The sequence below is a fragment of the Carcharodon carcharias genome, chromosome 9, assembly GCF_017639515.1.
Source record: "Carcharodon carcharias isolate sCarCar2 chromosome 9, sCarCar2.pri, whole genome shotgun sequence".
NCBI lineage: Eukaryota > Metazoa > Chordata > Chondrichthyes > Lamniformes > Lamnidae > Carcharodon > Carcharodon carcharias.
Genome location: NC_054475.1, coordinates 156,475,839 through 156,496,400, shown reverse-complemented (window position 1 = coordinate 156,496,400; position 20,562 = coordinate 156,475,839). Strand labels below are relative to the sequence as shown.

Below are 20,562 nucleotides of genomic sequence, written 5' to 3'. Positions count from 1 at the left end.
CAAAGACCAAATTGATTAACACTGCAAGTTTTTAAAAACTTGAGCATCATCTTTCTAGCAAGAAAGCACCTCAGTGTTAGACATCTATCCAAGAGGTGTTTAAAAAAAACTGCAAATTTGTTACCATTTCCACCCACATGCAAAAGTTTAAAGGAGTATGGTTAACAAATCACTTGAACCGGAGTGCTGGATAATGAATTAGGTTACCAGGAACCCGCTTTCCAAATGTTACCCACGATTTCTCCAATCTTCCTGCACTTGGAGCAACCATCATGGAGAATCAGGTCTGCCAGGCTTAACCTTTCACATTGATTGATACCCTCATTAGATTGTATAAAAATACCATTCAACAGGTGGTGGGTACAACAACTACTCTCTAGCACACCTAGTGGCCAAAGCACCATTCCAACTCTAGGTGACTCAGGCAGGGGAAAGAGAAAAGTGACAATACAAACTTATGTAGAAATTAACCCAAAATAGAAAATGTTCAGATTTTACTAGATTTCACTAGAAAAGTTTATAGTTTGGACAATGTTCCATTGTCATCTCAATTAGAGGAACACTTAGAAATAACGTATGTCCTCCCAGATGTCAGGCCTATGTAAAATGTTTGCAATGAACTTAATATATCACTTGCCAAATCAGTGGGCAAGTTTTGATTTTGCACTTTTAAGCTGTTGGCACCAAATTAAATTTGGGAAATTGCAAAAAGAAAATCTAGGTTACATTTTGCCCAACTGATGAAAGATTTAAAAAGCAGCACTTTAAAAAAGTTTTTGAATGTATTAAAGTTTAGGGTGCAGCTAAGGAGGATTAAAATACATGCAGAGTTACAGCATATCATATATAAATTGTATGAATAAAGTTCAAGGTCTTTTGCTTTAATGTTATTTAACTTATGACATAGCTCACATCAATATTTGTTTGCACACCTAGTGACCTCTGCTCTTCACCTCTGTACTCAATTAGCATGAACCCAGCATAGAAGATTAGAGACGAAGTGATTAAGTACAAACTATGCTTTACTTATTTCTGCTGAAAAATAGGATATGGCTGCACAAGAAAAAAACACATTGATTCTTTAGCAGCCACTGGAAAACATTAATTATGGAGCACTGCAGCCTTAACAGATTGTTCCCCCAGGATAGAGAACACAATTATGCATAGCTGCAACTAAATTCAAGATACCTCAATACTTTAAGTGCTGGAATGTTTTAAGAACTATTCTTTTAAAAATATCAATTCTGAAATTTGATTAAATTAATATCAATAAGGGCTAACAGCAATATTATGTGCGAACCTACAAAATAGGAGCTGCAGGAGTTGAACAACTGATCACTCAATCAGGTACTGGGCAGCACAAAAAAAAACTTAAAAGCAGCACTCAGATGGTCTTATCCAACATCATTAGAAGCCACTTTTATAGTAGCATACATTGTGTATGGACAGATCCAACTATCACATGGAATTTGCCTCATTTAACAAGCTCTTCAAAACATAAAGAAACATCTCAAATTATTCCAATACAGTTCCCATCTCTTGACAATTGAATTCCCTAAATGGGATAAATGAAAGGTCATTTACTTTTCAGACAACTTGGAGGCACAGTGCTGAAACAGCTGATACAAAAAGGATAGAGGTAAAACAGCACAGTTGACATAACCCATATTCACTATTTGACCTGGGTCTGACCATCTCCCCAAGCTCTGCTGAAGTGCTTAGTTGTACTTTGCTCACATTGCATTAACTTGGCCAGTGCTTTTATTCTACTCCCTTCCCAATTTACTTATTTTTTAAATTTTCTTTTTGTAGAAACACATCAATAGAACCTTTGATACGGCTGCATTCATTTTATCAGTGCATCTTAATACTAAAAGTTTAGCTCTTTTGATCATTAATACCTGTGAACTACTCAATTTCACCAATTAGGTCTATTAAACTGGGTAGTGTAAATTACAAGACTATCCCTAGTCATAATTGTAAAATTCAGTATCTATCAGGAATGTATAGACTTTTGAGGTAAGCATGTGCATATTCATTTCAATGACTCAGTTCAAACTCCCTTGAAACCATTGTATAGTTTTAACTAAACTACTGAAGTACTGTGGTATAGGGATATCCATTGTGAAATGGCTAATAAGACTTTAAGACAAGCAAGACTTTACAAATTTAATCCTGTTTTAATTACTTCAAAACACATTTTAGCATACTAAACATACAAAAAAGAAAATATACCTTAGTTACAAGATCATTTAAAGTACAGAATGCTCAGGGTTGTCACTAGGATTTCAGCAAAGTGCAAAATTGGGAGTCACCACACAGCCTGTGAAGTTTCAGGCGGGGCCACATATTACTGCACAAAGTCACTGTCATTTTTATATAAAAAGGGGGTGTCTTAAAGCATTTTGCTGAATTGTTCCCAAATTGCACCAATTGTGAAGTATGCAATCACTTTAAAGCATGAATACATTACCTAGAACACCACACACAGGCCTATTAATTTCAAAACAAAGCTTTTGTTTTAAAATAGTACAATTCCATTCTCATTTAAGAGTGAGAACAACAGTTCACAAAAATGGCAAGAATCATTTGCCATTTCACAGCCCTTTGGATTTGGCTTCTGCTTACCAATATATCCTTGGAAGTGCAGTAGCATGATGTATATAGGCACAGGAGGTCAGTGTTGAATGATGGTTACCTCCTTTTCAATCCAACAGGTCTAGATTAACTGATCACTACCCAAGAGTGGCTGCCATCTTGCTACTCTGCTTCTATAAACCATACCTTACTCATTTCGAATGAAGTCAAAAGCATATTGCACGACCATTCTGGTACATAGGACATCGTGCGATGCTGCCTACAAGTGTGGCAGGCTTAAAATGCCTACTGACAACTCTGATTTATTTTTTAAACTTTGATTGCTTCATTACCCCTCATACTTACAGCAATCTCAAAAATTGAAGAATCGGCTACAACGGCACTTTAAACTATACTGCACTTAAACACAACACCACATAAATACATTTTAATCCAGTTAAATCCCCCTTCTGTACAAGAGGCTGAGCCAGTTCACAGAAAGAAGAATTAACAGTTGACTCAATGTCCACCGCTGTAGTGTGAATATTACAAAAAGGCCTGTACAGTTTAAAACTCAAGCTACTTTTTGCCTTAGACCATATACACACCAACTTACAAAATTAAAAGGTTGCAACACTTGTAACAGGGTTTAAATGCTTTCAGTTACATAGCAAGTAATTAAGCTGAGGCAAATGTACAATTTAATCATCATCTTCTTCATCCTCCTCCTCCTCTTCCTCCTCATCTTCTTCCTCATCATCATCGTCATCATCGCAATATGCCTCCTTCTTGGCAGGGGGCTTCTTTGCACTATCCACCTTGCCTTTGGCGCGATAATCAGCAACATCCTTAAAAAAAGGAAATTATTTCAACTCCTTGCCACTTGGAAGACCAGCAATTCCCATGAGATTATCAACATGCACAAGACTTAAAACTACCAAGTCTCCCTGGTAATGAATAGTCAATACCTCATGCTATGTAAAGTTTCAGGTGGCATTACAAATGTTTCCAAATATAGCGGGGGAATCTGATCAATAATATGACCGGCTTTCCTTATACACATCCGGTGGTTTGTGCACGTTTTAGGCTATTTACTCCAGTTTAGCCTTGGGGGCAAGATGTGAAAGTACTTAACGTTGCAACTGGACATACCTTATCATATTTCTCCTTCAGTTTATAAGCTTTGCTAATGAACGGCTTTTTCTCCTCTTCACTACAAGCATTCCACAGCTCGCCAAGCTTCTTTGCTACATCACCAATAGATAAGCCAGGACTCACAGCTTTGATTTTTGGTCGGTGTTCCGAGCAAAACAAGAAGAATCCAGAGCTGCAAAGAAATCAGCATTACAACAAGTGCATTTGAAATCATAGCTCCAGTATTATGTATGTAGCTGTCAGTTGGGCATAAAGCAAAGAAAAACAAACAAGTGGCCATACAACTGAACTAGGCACTATCTTGTGGCAGGTGAGTAATTTAAAAATGTATTTCCAAATTAAGCTTTCAACAATGCTGCCATTTCTGCACAGAAGTCAATGCCGCTCAAATCAAAATAGCATCCAAAATAGTAGCCAACACAACTGGCAGTATCTAAGGTACACTTACGGAGGCCTTTTTGGTGCATTGGGGTCCTTCTTCTTCTTCTTGCTACCTTTAGCCGGCACATAATTTTTCATTTCTCTGTCATAACGTGCCTTATCTACTTTAGCCAATTCTTCAAATTTGGCCTTCTCTTTGCTGGACATTGTCTGGTGGAGAATACATGTGTTACACCAACATCTCAGTTAAAATATATCTTTTATCTGTCAAAGCACAAGGAAAACAAAAGTTACCTTCCATCTTTCAGAGCACCTTTTAGAGAATTCTGAGAAGTTAACAGGAATATCAGGGCTTTTCTTCTTGTGTTCTTCACGGCAAGTCTGAACAAAGTAAGCATAAGAGGACATCTTGCCTCTTGGCTTTTTAGGGTCACGTTTTGCCATTTTGGTGTCTTTCTGTAAAGAGAAAAATATTAACACCTCATTTTTAAATTTTCTTAAAAAGCAGAAAATCTGCATATGGCACTGCAAAAACAAAGTGCATTATAATTTGCCTTCTAAATTCTTAATGTCAACTTTGGAAAAGTAAAAAAAAAATTTTGGAATTATAAAACATGTATTTTAAATATCAATCTTGAGAAAAATAATCCAAAATCAAGAAAATTGCTATTTTAAATCATCTGCATTAAGAATTTTTTTAAATCACAAAAGTAGAAAAGTAGGCTCATTTGAATTAAAACCTTAAAAAAAGTATTGATGTGAAAATATATTTTTTTAAAACCCTACGCGGTACAAGTCCTTCTTTCCATTGTTAGCAAAAGATATTTCATTTCAGAGACAGATTCAGATAAGCGCAAATTAAAGGCTAAAAACTGAAAGCACCGATCTGAATACAGCCGGTAGGGCTTTTCAACTGGACAATTCAATAGCATTGAGCTTAATACTACTATCCAAAGAGTCTTTCCTCAGCTATTTATCTATTTCTTTCCCGCCATGTTCTTTCCATCTCCATTTTATGTTCAAGGACAACAAAAAAAAATCCTCTTCTGAAACAAAGAACCTGCAAAAAGGGCGAGAGAGAGAAAATTGGTGTTTAAAAACCTTGCTTTCGTTATTTAAGCACAAGAAGGGGAGGTGGGGACGGCACTGTACATGTATGTGGAGATAGAGAGTAATGATGGCGAATTGCAATCGACAAGGAGAGAGAGGAAAAAAAAAAGAGGGAAAAAAAAACAGGTCAACATCCCAATAATTCTTCTTCCATTTTGTGAAATCCTTCCTCATGAAAGAAAGTCCCCTTGAAATGCCTCCGTCGTCAGGCTGCGGCTGCTTTGGGGGTGGAAAATCGGTGGGGTGGGGGTGTTTGGAGCGGCTGTTTTATAAAGGGATAGAAAAGAAATTGTTCCCCCTCTTTGCTTTGGCAGCACAGTGCTTATATATAGCGAGAGAGAGAGAGAGAGAGAGAGAGCAGGGGCAATGTGTGTGTGTGTGTGTGTCTATAGTTGTTCTCAATAGCGCACACACGCTGGGCTAAAATGGCTCCATCTTTTGCACTAGGAGTGAACGACAGCCTGAGAGCCCAACAATACCTCACACACACACACACACATATATATATATATATATACAAAAACACCCTCACAAAAACATTCAATATTTTTTAACCACCTTTATTTTTTTTTGGGGGGGGGGGTGGTTTTGGTGGGTTGGTTGGGTAGTTGTGGTGGTTTGGAGGAGATGATGGGGGGGGGGGGGGAGAAGAGAGAGAGAGAGAGAGAAGAAAAAAAATCCGGAATTTATATTTTAAAAAAAAAATTAAAATTAAAACCCGGAGGAGGAAATTCCCTTCGGCTGAAAAGTTTTGGCCACAGTTTTTTTTTTAAGAGACACTTGACGCATAGCGGTTGCATTTATATAGACATTACGCCGGGAGTCGAGAGAGAGAGAGAGAGAGAGAGAGAGAAGAAAATACACAAGTTGTGAAAAAACACTTTCCGCCCCGCCAGCCGCATTAAAACCCACCGATTCGGGCGGGGGAAGGAAATCCGAGCGCGAAACGAAGGGTCGGGAGGGGGAATGGACGTGAAACTGGCGGCGGAGGAGGAGAGGACAGAGGGGGGGGGGGGGTAGGCAACAGCCGCTCTCGGCTCTCTCGGGCTCGCTTCGCCTTCGCCATTAAAAGGAGCTGCCATGTTATAAAGACAAGCGCCTCACACACACCACACACACGGCTGGGAGGGAAGAGCTGGGAAACCGTCTTCCCGTCGGGGTAGCGGGAGACGGGAGAGGGGAGAGGGTAGGGAGAGAGGAGGCCGAGGGTTAACGAAAGGATCGGGGTGGTTTAGCGGGAGCGGTTCGGTTGTTTTCTTCAAAAGAAAAGCCCTCCCCACCTTCCTCTCTTCCCCACCACCACCACCACCACCACCCCGGGCCCGGCGGTACCTACCGGCGGCGGCTGCCTCTGCTGCTGCTGGTCGGCGGACGCTCTCGAGCCTCCTTTTGCACCAAGTCCCGCCCCCTCCCCTTCTCCTCCTCTCCTCGCCTCTCGCCGCTGGCTCAGCCGCTGATTGGGCAGACGTGCCGCCGCTTTAAACAGTTGCCGCGCCGCCCCATTGGACGGCGCTGCCGCCCTCCGCCCCGCCCACCCGGGCACCTCCCGCCCCTCATTGGCTGGCCGCCCCGCACGCCGGCAGATTCAAAAAAGGCCCGCCTTTTTCGAAAAAAAAACTTCAAAAAGAAGTGCTCAGGGTGGCATAAAAAAGTCATTCATCTGTCTCTGTTTTTCACTCTGAACTTGTGATTTCTTGTCCTGTTTTAAATCTATCGCTACTCTTTTCTCACACTGCACTTTATAATCCTTTTTTTTTAAACAGAAAAAGTTTCTTGCCTCGGTCTTTTATTCTGGCTATGTTTTTTTTAAAGAGTTTATAAAACAAAGTGGTGATAAGTTGAATAGTTTTTAAAAATATCTTATTGCTACCGTTGTTTAAGAGTTTTAAACCTATTTATCAATCTGAGCTTATGATTTTTAAAAAAATCTTTTGCTTCGGCTCTTTGCGGCTATTATTTTTACAATATTAAGTTTTAAAACGGTTGCTGCTGTTTTTCACTGTGAAATTGTGATTTTTAAAACAAAAACTTTGCTCCTGATCTTCATTCTGAACTTAAGAACTTTTAAAAATAATGTTAAACCTTTTGCTACCGTTCTTCACTCTGGATGTATGATTTTTTTTTGAAAATTGAACTTATCGCTATTCTTTCTCACTCTTAACTTACGATCTTTTTTCCCAAAAATAGTCTTTTGCCTCGATTCTTCATTCTGGATTTTGTTTTGTTTTTTAAAGGGGTTAAAAACGAACAGTAGTATTAAGTTTAAGAGTTTTAAATTTATTGCAACAAGTTTTCATTCTGAAGTTACGATTTTAAAAAATCTTTTGCCACTGTTCTTCATTCTGAATATGTTTTTTTAATAAAAGGAGTTAAAAAATCAAAACTTGAGTGAAAAAAAGTTTATAAGTCTTGCCACTGTTCATCTCGGGCGTATTTTTTTTAAGAATTTTAAATGTTCTTCATTTTGGACTTGAGTTTTTTTTTAAAGTTAAATCTATTGCTACTATTCTTCACTCGAACTTTAAGAGTTTTAAATCTTTTAATTTTGTTGTTCATTCTGAACTTATGATTGTTTTTTTTAAAAAAAGCTCACTGCCGTTCTTCATTCTGGATTATGACTAAATGTTTTAAATCTATTGATGCTGTTCTTCATAGCTGATATCCATTTATAAGAATATCCACCCTTCTCGTAAAATTCAATAACGAGACAAGAGTTTAGTGCAAGTTTTAAAAGCGACAAATTCAAATTTAGTTGTTGGGAATAGTTCAGAATCTCACAATGGAATTTGACTAAAATAAATAACTGATTGCTAACCAATGGAAAACAATCAAAAAATGGAATTAATACCGTTGACATATTAAGTATTTTGCCAAATTAATTATGTAACCAGAGTTTCATTGATAAAATACCGTGGAATAAGCCAGCTGTCCAAATAAAAGTGAAATGTGTACAAGAAAACCAAAATCTATTTACACACACACAGTTATATTTGTATTTTATTTATATTGCGAGACTTCTAAGTTTTTTTAAAAAATAATAGCGTGCGAGTTGCTGTACGTCGGAAACGCAACCGCCAACTTTGAGAATGTTTGCAGGTGAATTTTTTAAGACACTAGCTCATCTTTCTCGTGCTGTTGGCAGGTCTAGCACAGCACTGTTTAACTAACGACTAAAGGTGGGAGCCGTCTTTAACCCAACTTATCATGTTAACGGGCCAGTGCTCAGGTATTCCCTGTGGAGAAGTGATCTAATTAGACACATCCTGAGGGAAGTTTCTGTAGATTGGCATCTGCTTATGAATCCCCAGGTGCTATTCTTGGGAAGGGGCCAGGATATCAAACTCAAAAGTAACAGCAGGAAACCACTGGCGTTCTCTCTCTGTTGCATACTTCGGTCTTTGTGGAATGTAACTTCTGAAGCACGCTACACCATTTAACACACTTATCAGATCACCGACGGTATAGCTCACAGTGATTCAGAAGATACGCTGTTTAATAACGATAGGAATGTCATATCGCCATCCCTTTTAAGACCACCGATGCTAACCGCTGGCCGATGTCAATCAGAATTTAATTTACAGATTGGAACATGATCATTTCAGGCTCCAGGGTCATTAAATGAATACACTTCTCTTTCTCGAATACTTTTCACATTGTTATTCTCCCCCTCCACAATGCCTATTTGTAAGGATGAAAACACAAAGGAAAAGCATCCTCGGGCATCACCTGACCACTCAACTCAACGGCCCACTTGTTAATTTAACGAGATATAACTAATAACTAAGACCTCTGGATGTTAAATACAATTTCTAATTTTTTTGCATGGCTTGATGCAAATGGTGTTTAAACTTGTAACTGTTCATATTGTAACTGCCATAAAATGTAACTAATGAATCCAGTCCCTTGGATTGTCTTTCTTTTTCTGGCTGCGCTACCGCCCTTCAAAACTTCCCCTAAATAATAGTTGGCTTGAATACATTGAAAAGGTCCAAGCTGACAGGGTCGGTCCACTATGAAAGCTGAAAGGGGTCCAGTACTGTATCCTTGTCCACGTTATCTTATGGTCTCACACCAAATTAATGTTCTGTTATTCATTTTTGGGGTGTGGGCATTTCTGGCAAGGCTGGTATTTATTGCCCATCGTTAGATGCCCTGGAAATGTGGTGATGATCCTCCTGCATGAACTGCTGAAATCATATGGTGAAGGTGTTCCCACAGCACTGTTAGGTAGAGAGTTCCAGTCTTGGAGAGATCTTCAGTGGAACTCCTACATGTCATGCTATGAAGATGATTTATGTTCCACTCAAACTACTTCCCATCCTTCCTCATCTAACTATCAGCAGACCCCTATATTCCCTTCTCCTTTATACGCCTATTTAGATTGTGCTCAAATGCATCTTTAATATTTATCTCAACTACTCTCTATGGTAGTGAGTTCCACATTATCATTGGGTGAAGAAGTTTCTTCTGAATTATCTATTTGACTTATTGGTGACTATCTTATATTGATGGCCTCTAGTTATGCTCTTCCTCACAAGTATCCACTCCATCAAACTCTTCATAGTTCTAAAGACCGCTGTAACATCATCCCTCAGTAGTAAAATACGTTAATTGTATATTAATTATGCTTAGTTGTATGCAAGTGGGCATTAACTGGGGATTCACTTGTGTTCCTATAAATAGGAACAGACAAACTGGGATGGGTGGGTTAGGGGATACACGTCTATGCTGTGCTCCTTTGTGAATAAAACCCTATAAAAGTGCGTAAAGATTGACTCCAGCTCTATCCTTCACCACCAGGACTTCTGGACTACAACACAAAAAAAAAACCAATTTCTTCATCTTTTCCTTAAGGGTAGTGCTTTACAGTTTTGGTATCATCCATGTAAATTGTTTTTGCACTCTCTCCAGTGGCTCTATATCTTCTTTTATAATGAGTCCAGAACCGTGTGCAATTAAAGCATGGGTAAACCAAGATTCAATACAAGTTTAGCAAAACTTATCTACTTTTCAGATCTATCCATCTAGAAATAAAAAGGCAAATAAGTACAAAAGTTTATGTTTTTATACACCCTGATCCATTTACCCCTCTGTCCCATTTGTCTGTATTAAACTTTACTTGCCATAGCTCTGCTCATTTTGTCAGACTCATTCTAAAATTTCTGATCTACCTCCTCAGATCGTACTGCCCCTCCTAATTTGGTAGGAACTACAAATTTAACCAATTATCAGTGTATTTCTGAGTCCACATTATTGGTGCAAATTAGAAACTTGCATTCATATAGTACCTATAGTTCATAAAACAAAGCAAAAACATCCCAAAATATGAGCGTCATGCAGAAAAAGTTTGATACCGAGCCACAAAATTATAATAGAACAAATAATCAAAAGCTTGTTCAAAGAGGTAGGATTTAAGGAGCATCTTCAAGAGGAGAGAGGCACAGGGAAGCAGAGAGGTTTAGGGAGGGAATTAGAGACAATATGGCCAAGGCAGCTGAATGCATGACCGCCAACAGTGAAGTGATTAAAAATTGGGTATGTGCAAGAGGCCAGAATTAGAGGAGCACAGAGATATCAAAGGACAGGTAGGCCCATGCCCTGACCAGTAGGGGTGGTGAATATTTACCTCAGGGGATGGGGATGGGGATGGTTCATCTGTGGAAGGCCAGAGATCAAATTCCTGAAGTATCAGAGGCTGGGTGAAGGGTTCAGGTGGGGGGATGTGGGGAGGGGTGCAGTGAGATAGGAGGCCTCATGGGGGAGATCGGAGGTCTGGGGGTAAGGCCAGAGAACTGGTCAGTGGGGGAGATCTCAGGCTGTCAAGGGGAGGTTAGGAGCCTCAGTGCAGGGGTGTGAGAAAAAGATTGGAGGCATGGGGAGGGATCAGAAGTGTTGCAGGGAAGCGGGGAGGGTAAAGGTATCAAAAGAAATGGACAGGCAGACAAGCTGGACCCAGCAGGTAGATGAAAAGGCAATTCCTTCCTCATTTAGCAGTCCCTTGCCTTGGTTTAGCTGAGGCCCAGGAAACCTGGCAGCCAGGGTTAAATTTCAAATGGTGAACAAAAACAAAGCGCTCAGCCTGATTATATTTTAATTGCCAATCTGCTTCCTTCCAGCGGGTTGAGTACCCGCACCTGCCATTTGGCATCTGTTGAAACTGAAAGTGGGTGGGTCGGGGTCAGAACTTAGACTTTTAACACTTTAAACAACACCACCACCTCTCCCTCCCCCAACAGATCCAACCAATACTTGCCATTTTTGAGGTTAAAATTCTCCCCTATGGTTGAGTAATTGCCTGAGAGTTTTTGTTTTAATTTATTCATTCTTGGAATTTGTTTTTTGTTTCTTTGGATGTGAGCTTCACTGCCAAATTTTCCATCCCTAACTACCCTTGAGGAGGTGGTGGTGGTGAGCTGATCCCTTTTGAATATTGGCATCACACTGGCCTGTTTCCAATTTATCGATAGCTACCCCAAGTCAAATGGCTCCCTCAAGATTGTCGTTGACTCACAAAGCACTTCTATTGTGTCCTTCAACAATCTGACATAAATGTTGGCCTATACCTGGAAGTTTAATGTTTTGAGTCCTTTTATCTTATCTCAGACTTCCTTCTCAGTTATAGCAAAGTGATTAATTTAACCTGAAATCATTCTGTTTAGGGGGACCATGCTACTCATGCATCCTCTTTGATTACTTCCTCCACAAGTTATCACTTCAGAATGTTTCCTGTTCTTTACCTGTCCTCTTCTTACGGTTTTCTTTTGATTTCACTATTTTTTTTTAACAGTTTTGAAACAAAGATGATGGGACACTTGATGACACAGGGGCAACTCCTTATGGATTTGTCATAAAAAGATTAGCAATTGTTTGCCGTGTGGCGATCACAACCCAATTCAATCCTATAGTTACCAACAACCGCATGCTAACACTTCCAGCAGGTGTCACTGAATACCAGTGAGGAGCAGGAACCTTGATTGACTTTACTTTTTTCAGTTTGAGAACATAAGGACAGGAATAGGCCATTCAGCCCCTCAAGCCTGTTCCACCATTCAGTTAGATGATGGCTGACCTGTATTTTAACTTCATCTACTTGCTTTGGCTCCATATCCTTTTATAACCCTAGCTAGCAAAAACCAAACAACCTCAGATATCAAATTATTAACTGAGCAAGAATCTACTTACATTTTGTGGGAGGGAGTTGCATACTGCTCTCACTCTTTGCATGAAAAAGTGTTTCCTTACCTCTTTCTGAATTGGCCTAGCTATGATTTTAAAGTTGTATCCCCCGTCCTACACTCTTTCACCAGTGTAAACAGTTTCTCCCTGCTCCCCTTTTCAAAATCCGAAAAACCTCAATCAAATTACCCTTTAATCCATTATATTGCAGGGAATACAAGCCTAGTTTTTGTAATCTGTCTTCATGATCTAAACCTTGGTGCGCTCCTTCCAAGGTCAATATATCTTTTATTCTAAGGTGGAGTGCTCAAAACTGTGCAGTGCTTCAGTTGTAGTCTAATCAGGGCTTGGTAGGGTGTAGAAAATTTCAACCTCTTTAATCCTTATAACTAAAGGGCATGAATATAATGTAATAAAACTAGCCTTTGATTTATTCTTCGTACCTGACTATTGCATTTTAGTAACATATGTAATTGGACAAGTAAATCCCATTGAATCTTCACTGTTCCTTGCGTTTCACCATTTCACAAGTACTTGGATCTATCTTTCTTCATCCAAAATAGATGGCCTCATTCTTACCTGCGTCAAAATCAAAGTTTTGTACACACATTTAATCTTTCAACATATCTTTGTAATTTTGTATTTTCTTCACACTATTTACTATACCATCAATCTGTGTTGTATGCAAACTTGGATATGTGGCTCTTCATTATGTTGTCTAAGTCACAAATAAACATAGTGAATAGTTGAGGCTCCACCACAGATACTAGGGGAATGCCACTGATCGTTTCCTTCCAATTCAAGTGAATATCAATTCTCTTTATTGTTTTTTACTGCCTAATCAATCTCTTGACCAAGTCAATAATTTTCCTTAAATTTCATGGGCTTTAATTTTAGCTAGCAGGCCCTTATGCAGAATCTTACTGAATGCCTTCTAAAAGTCCAGATAAACCACATCCATTGACGTTCCCTATCGAAGTTCAATACTATTGTTACTTCCTCAAAAAATCCAGTTAAGTTTGCTAGATATTTAAAAGTTCCTGGATATGCACCTCAAGTGCCGTAACCTGCAGGGCTACAGCTGGAAAGTGGAATTAGGCTGGGTGGCTCATTTATCAAGTGCAAACACAATGGGCCAAGTGGCCTCTTTGTGTTGTAAACTTTCTATGATACTATGACATAGCCTACCCTTTACAAAGCAATATTGGTTATGTGTAATCAGCTCAAATTTGTCTAAGTGCTCACGTACTTAATTAGAAACTCCAATAACATCCCCACAACAGATGTTAGATTAACAGGTCTATCATTTCTGGGTCTCTCTTCGTTTCAACTTTCTTTTAAAATGGAGTTGCATTTGTAGTTTTCCAAGCTAAAAGGGACAATTCCTGAATCAAGAGAGTTTTGGAAGATTATGGCCGAAGCAACCACAATTTCGTCACCTATTTCCTTCAATATCCTGAGGTGGAAACTAATCAGCTCTTGGGATTTTGTTAGTCTTTACTGCCATTATGTTTTCTCTAAAACTGTTTTCTTTCCTACGTTAACTTTAGTGAGTTCCAATACTTGATCCATCATTACTTTCCCCAGACTGTCAGGTATATGACTCTCTTCCACTATTGTGAAGACTAACACAAAGTACTCATTCAACAAGTCTGCCAAATCCTTATTTTCATTTGCACCCTGACCTCAAGCTGTTTTAAAAGGCCTCACATGACCTTGACTATACTTTTTCTTCCAGTATTGTTTAAAAGTATTAATCTTTATATCTCTTGCAAGTTTCTTTTCACAATCCTTTTCTCAGCTCGTAGTTTTCTTCCTTTGCTGATCTTTATAACTCTATCAGTCTGCTAGACTTACACTATTCTTTGCACTTTTAAAGGCTTTTTCCTTTAGTTTTATGTCATTGATTGTTGGGTCAATTTATTAATTTCTGCAATTAGTGGATGCCACAGAATGATGTTCATTGCTTCTTAGACCCAAATGCTCATTTAAAAGGTTTTGCTGACATCCTCCATCACTTTTTATGAGTACCATTCTTCCAGGATAGCTGCTTAAAGCTTCGTTTGTAATATTTCACCTCATTGGCCTGAATAAAAAAGTGATAAAGTGCTGCAGAGTTCTGTAGGAATTATGGGATATGTCCTCTTCACAAATTGACAGGAAAGGGTGACTACTTCAAGCATCCCGGGAAGAGGGCACACCTAACAAAATAGTTGGATGGCCAGCCCAAACTAAATTCAAATGCCAGTTTGAAATTCTTGTCCATAAAACATTTAACACCTTGGAGTTCCCAATGGTTAGAGAAATCACTGGGCTATACCTCATTTTGCTTAAGCTGATGAGCCATAAAACAAATTCAAAAATAAGGACTTGGTAGCTATTGTTCAGTGCCTATTTACCTGATTGCTCTGTTTCTTGACTCCAGTTCTGCCTTTCACTGCTCCCTGTTTCCTGACAACAGGCCCCAGTCTCTCAATCTGCTCTGGTTCCCAACTTAAGTGCATAATCAATGCTGTTTTGAGAAGCCTTCGTGTGGGTTTCAGAATTACCAGTTGGCACAGTTTCTTCATAAATTTAAAGTTGCTTAATTTACATTCTGATAGAACCAAAAATAGTGAATTATCTTCCAACCTTGTTGTTTCATTTACAGTACATTGAATTGTACAATAATTTGAACTAACCAACATAAAAGAGCAACTTTAAATGGTCTGAAATGGTCTATATTACCAAAGATGCTGGATAGTTGTGATGTTTTATCTTGACTATAAACAAGCATTCATTAAAAACAATGGGCAAAAGCTCATACTCGCACCACCCATTTTCACTGACTTTAATAGAGCCAAATAGGTGCATTTCTACCGCCTATTAAGCAGGGTTGGATATAAATTACTTTTCAGTCATGGCTTCACATGAACTTTTTAGCTTTGTGGCAACAACCAACTTTATCTTTAATTGTTAATGACAACCCACACGTTTCCCCTCCATAACTCTTTAGCACGAGAGAAGTATTGGTTCAGACAGTGTCGTTTGAAACCTGTCAAACATTGCAAGTCTGCCACATATGTATGATGTCAAATATACTTCATCATACAGGCAAGTATTGTTGTTTGAAAGGTCATTTGGTTTATATAATTTATAAAAAGTTACATTGTGGCAAAGGAGTGGTAAGTAATGCTGGTAATTCATTGTACAGTCCCTACTTTTTGGTTCTCAACTTCATCAACCAATCAAGTTTTGACCCAGCAGTTCACATCATTGAAACCACCCAGTGTGATTCCACATGTGACATTCTAGATTTCACACAATCTAAGTTAACATCCAATTGACTTGGACACCAGCATGCAGTGTTCATTAATTTGTTTAAGAGCATGTTTAATTTTCACCAGGAGCTGTGCGCCAGTAAAATAAATAATTCTCACCAACAATTGAGTCTCGGGTGTTTCCTCAGTAATACAAAAGGAGTTTATAAAGCTCACTTGCACTTATCACATGCGCTAATAATTGAGCACGGCCCCTTCACTGCTGAGATCTCTGTTCCTTTTTGATGCAGGCCAATTGGATATTGACTGATGCTTTAAAGTGATGTAATCACAAGTCCAAATGAATTAACTTTAATAAAAAGAACTTACCATAATTATGGAATTCTGCAATTACTTTACCAATAGCTCGTAGAAAATCAATGCTGTTTCAACAATATTAAATTGAGTCTTGGTTTTCAGATTTTGTTTTTTAAAAACTTGCCTAACACCAGAGGTTTGCCAATTATGTATGATGCAAATAGTACATCATAATACAGGCAAATATGATACAATCCTTGACATTTTAAATGATTTTTTTCAGCATTGGATAAATACACTGACACAAATTAGGTTTTCACTGGTTAAGCAGCACCTCTCATGACCTCAGACATCCCAAAGTCAATCACAATCATGAATTACTCTTGAAGCATTCCTGCATTCTTGCTATGGTACCTTGTCTAACATTTTGTTCTACATCTATAAGTTCTGATGGCAGGCTACTCAACAGTGATGAGCATCACACTCAAGATTGATCATCTTGTTACATAGGCAAAACATGATATTCAAATTGCGCACAGCAAGATTCCATAAACGGCAAATTAGATAAATGAGCAATTAGTCTGCTTTGGTGGTGTCGGTTGAAGAATTGTTAGCCAGGACACATTCCAGTTCTTCTTCATACAGTATGAATACAATCTTGCACAGGCAGGTGGGGAATTATTTGAAAGGCAGCAAACAGAGACAGGAATGTGGCCACTGAACCAAACTTTACATCATCATTTATCTTTCATAATGGATAGATTCCACAAGTAATAGATTCATAGAATAGTTACAGAATAAAAAGGAGGCCAATCAGCTGGTTGAGCCTGTGCTGGCTCTCTATTAGAGCAATTTATAGCTAGTCCCACTCCCCCATCCTTCCCCATAACAGTGCATTTTTTTCCCCTTCAGGCATTTATCCCGTTCTCTTTTGAAAGCCACAATTGAATCTGCCTCCATCACACTCTCAAGCAGTTCATTCCAGATCGTAACCATTCCCTACATAAAAAGCTTTCACCCCATGTCGCATTTAGGGTTTTTGTCAACCACCTTAAACCTGTCTGCTCTAGCTCTCAACCTTTCAGCCAATGGGCACAGTTTCTCTCTATCCACTTTTTGTCTCGACCCCTCATCATTTTGACTGCCTCTATTAAATTTCCTCTCAACCTTACCCTTCTCTAAAGGGAGCAACCCTTGTTATCCAATCTATCTGTGTAGCTGAAGTCTCTCATCCCTGGAATCATTCTTGTAAGTCTTGCCTGCATCCTCTGTAAAGCCTTCACAGCCTTCCTAAAGTGGAGGGATTCTTATATGCCCCAATAGGTTAATGGATAAATATACCATCTGGTCTCTTATTGAACCATACAAAGCGAGATGATCAGAAAATAGATACAAATGAGGAAATCATTTTGACCTACCTTAGCTCACTCATCCAGAGCAACCCAATAATCCATCCATCAGGGCATCCAGCTGTTTCTTAATTGATTCCAAGGTTTGACTCTGCCTTTCATTATTATGAACGTGTAGATCCTAAGCCTGTGCTGAGTTATCTGATCGCAGCTGGGAGGCATGGTTATGGCTCTACAATTGGGCTTAAGGGATGGGAAGGGTTAAAGAAGAAAAAAATATCAACCAAAGTTCCCATTGCTGATTGTTACCCAATGAAGCACATTAGGAAGTGCACATGATCAATCTTGAGTGTGATGCTTATCACAGTTGAGTAGCCTGCCATCTGAGCTTACAGATGAAGGACAAAGAATTAGACAAGGTGCCATAGCAAGAATGCAGGGAGAAAGTTAGAAGAAATCTACTTCCTTAAACTGCTTTAGTCTAATATTTACTATTAATAAAAGTAGTTTGATTTTTTTGGAATTAAGTTGCCCACACTATCATTCTAATGCACTAGAGACATGAATTCAAATCTGACTGTGGCAGCTGGAGGAATTTAAATTCAATTCATCAAGTATATCTGGAATAAAAAGCCAGTCTTATTAATAAAGTTCATGAACCTACCGGATAAAAACCCATCTGGTTCACTAATGCCCTACAGGGCAGGAAATCTGCTATCCTAATCTGGCCTGGCCTCCATTTGATTCAAGATCCACAACAATGGGGGTGACTCTTTACTGCCTTCTGAAATGGCCTAGCAAGCCACTCAATTGCAACTAGCTCACTGTAACCTGCTTAAGGGTAATCAGGAATGGGCAACATTGCCAGTGATCTCCACATCCCAAGAATCAACTGAAAGAAAAGCACGTCATTGGCACCTAGCCCCATTGGACTATTACATTCAATCCAATTTTCCCACAGAACTTAGGCTGCCCTGGTCAAAGTCAATGACAGCTTTTCGGCAGTATATAAACACTCATCTCGCTCCACCATTTCTTCTCCATGGCACCCTTCACTCATATCAACTTCTAACAATAGTCATCATACCCACTGTGATGACTTCTGCTCCTGCATCCGTAAAACTCAGTTGATAGCATTCTCATTTCAAGTCAAAAGCTTGCGGGTTCAAATTAAACAGTTGAGGATCTGAACATCAAATCAATGATGACATTCCAAGGGAGTACAGGATAAGTGCTGCACTATTGCAGTTGCTGTCTTTTCCATTAGAGGTTTAGCTGTTGGCTTGTCTATCCATTCAAGTGGAGGTTAACAATTCAATGGCATTACTTCACCAAAGAAACAAGTTAACCTGTTTATAGGATGTCCTGTGCACAAAATACCTGCCATATTCTCCTATATAACAATTAGACTTTAAAACATTTCTGATACACATAGCATAGTACTAAATAAATATATATTCTTTCTTTTTCTTGACACCTGAGGAAAACCCCAATGTTCCACTGAGGGCCCACCTATTCTAATATGCTGACAACATCCCATTTTATCTTCCTATTGCCACCCTTGACTCCACAACAGCACTGTACTCTGTGACAGCTCAACAGAAATCAAGGCCTGAATTTTTGGCTCAGAGAGTGGGGACGGGGCCCTCTCACCGATGTGTAACATGACACCCGGTGACGTTGGGCGGACGACCCGACATCACCGCGCATCATTCAGATCTTCAGTTCGGCAGGTGCATAGCCGAGTTGGCTGTGCGCCTGCCGAACGGTCAAAGGCCTATTAAGGTCATTTAAAAATCAATTAAAGTAATAAACTGAGCTGCCCGTCCAACCTTAAGTTTGGCGGACAGGCGAAGAGCCCAGGCACCCTTCGCATTTTTCATGGAACCTCATCCACAGGCAGGATGAGGTTTCATGAAGGGTTCATAAATTAAATAAAGTTTTTCATTAATGTTCATTGACATGTCCCAGCTCATGTGACTACTGTCACATGAGGGGACATGTCCTAAATTATTTTCCTTTATTTAAATTTTTGAAACTTAAACTTATCTCTCTGAAGCACCTGTGTGCCTCAGGGGGATTTCTGCAGGTTGTGTGCAGGCCCCGACTCAGGGAATCACACCCCCATCACCCCGCCCACTCAGCACTTCCAGGCGCATGTCATGCTGGGCGGGCCTTAATTAGCCTGCCCACGTAAAATGGTGGTGCGGACCCGATCGGGGGTGCCAGTCAGGTTTGCATCCACCCACCCCCACCACCACCCCCCCCCCCTCCCCCCACCCCAACCACCCACCCACCCACCAACAGGGGTGGGAAAATTCTCCCCCATGTCATGAATGAGTCACAAATTCTTCCACTCATTGCAGAACAAATCCCAATCCTCTATCCCTCTTGTCCTTTCAGGAGTTTTTTTAGCTCCTGATCCTCTGTTCCCATTGCATTGAATTTGAATTCCCTGTCTCCATTTACAGATTCTGCTAAGGCCTTACCACATCCCACTTCTGCAACCTCCACTAGCACTTAGCCCTCTGCTTTTGTACCTCAGGACTCCTTCACATCCTTTCCTCCCTCCACTCCATCAACATCAGAGACACAACCTTCAACCATCCAGGCCCTGTAAATCTCTCCCTATAACAGTGATTTCAAAAATCCTTAGCTGCCTATGAAGTGTGCCCTACGGGTATAAAAGGTGTTATATTAACTTATGACTGCAGTGTGTATTATCCACAGGGTACACTGCAGCAGTTCAGCAAGATTTCTTCAGCAGCACCAACCAAGTCCAAGATTTCTACCACCCTGTAGGTCAAGGGCTTCAGGTGTATGGGGGACATCACCTCCTTCAAGTTTTCCTCCAAGTCACAAACCATCCCAATTTGGGCAGATACTACTGTTTCTTCATCATCACTGGTCAAGTCCCTGGAACTCCTAACCTGACAGTGGTGTGGGGGCATCTTCACCAATAGGACTACAGTGGTTCAAGAAGACGAACCACCACCACATTCTCAGGGACCAAAAGTGAGGCAAAATAAATGTTGGCCTTACCAACTACACTCATTCACCAAGAATGAATTAAAAATACCTTTTCTTCCTTTCTTTCATTCTGTTTCACTTTGCTACCTTGGTCATCTTCAAAAGCCTCTTCAAATCTTTCTTTTTAATCATGTCATCACTTTCTCTAACTCTTCTATTGCCAACTAGTATCTACTTCTGCTCTGTGGTTGGGAGACTTCGACCATGTTAAAATAGCAATTTAAGTG

The 20,562-nt window shown here is 39.6% G+C and overlaps 1 protein-coding gene across 2 annotated transcripts; it reads right to left on the bottom strand.

Annotated features, from left to right (window-relative positions):
- Window positions 1-2,164: 2,164 nt before the first annotated feature.
- LOC121282210 (high mobility group protein B3-like) lies at window positions 2,165-6,684 on the bottom strand. 2 transcript variants are annotated; one of them, XM_041195801.1, is made up of 5 exons: window positions 6,560-6,684; window positions 4,408-4,569; window positions 4,181-4,323; window positions 3,730-3,904; window positions 2,165-3,425 (listed from the first exon to the last, which is right to left on the bottom strand). In XM_041195801.1, exons 2-5 carry the CDS (start codon window positions 4,555-4,557, stop codon window positions 3,279-3,281), a joined length of 615 nt encoding a protein of 204 aa, XP_041051735.1. In that variant the 5' UTR covers window positions 4,558-4,569; window positions 6,560-6,684; the 3' UTR covers window positions 2,165-3,278. The 2 variants fall into 2 exon arrangements, with proteins under 2 accessions (XP_041051735.1, XP_041051736.1); XM_041195802.1 differs by lacking the exon at window positions 6,560-6,684 and adding an exon at window positions 5,078-5,144.
- Between the last annotated feature and the right edge of the window lie 13,878 nt (window positions 6,685-20,562).

What these genes read in the sequence shown, in the direction of transcription:
- LOC121282210 (XM_041195801.1), bottom strand. Translation starts at nt 4,557, where the DNA reads ATGGCAAAACGTGACCCTAAAAAGCCAAGAGGCAAGATGTCCTCTTAT. An exon ending in GGTGCTCTGAAAGATGGAAG is followed by an intron (nt 4,324 to 4,407) that starts GTAACTTTTGTT and finishes ATTCTCCACCAG; the next exon opens with ACAATGTCCAGCAAAGAGAA. An exon ending in AATGCACCAAAAAGGCCTCC is followed by an intron (nt 3,905 to 4,180) that starts GTAAGTGTACCT and finishes ATTTCTTTGCAG; the next exon opens with CTCTGGATTCTTCTTGTTTT.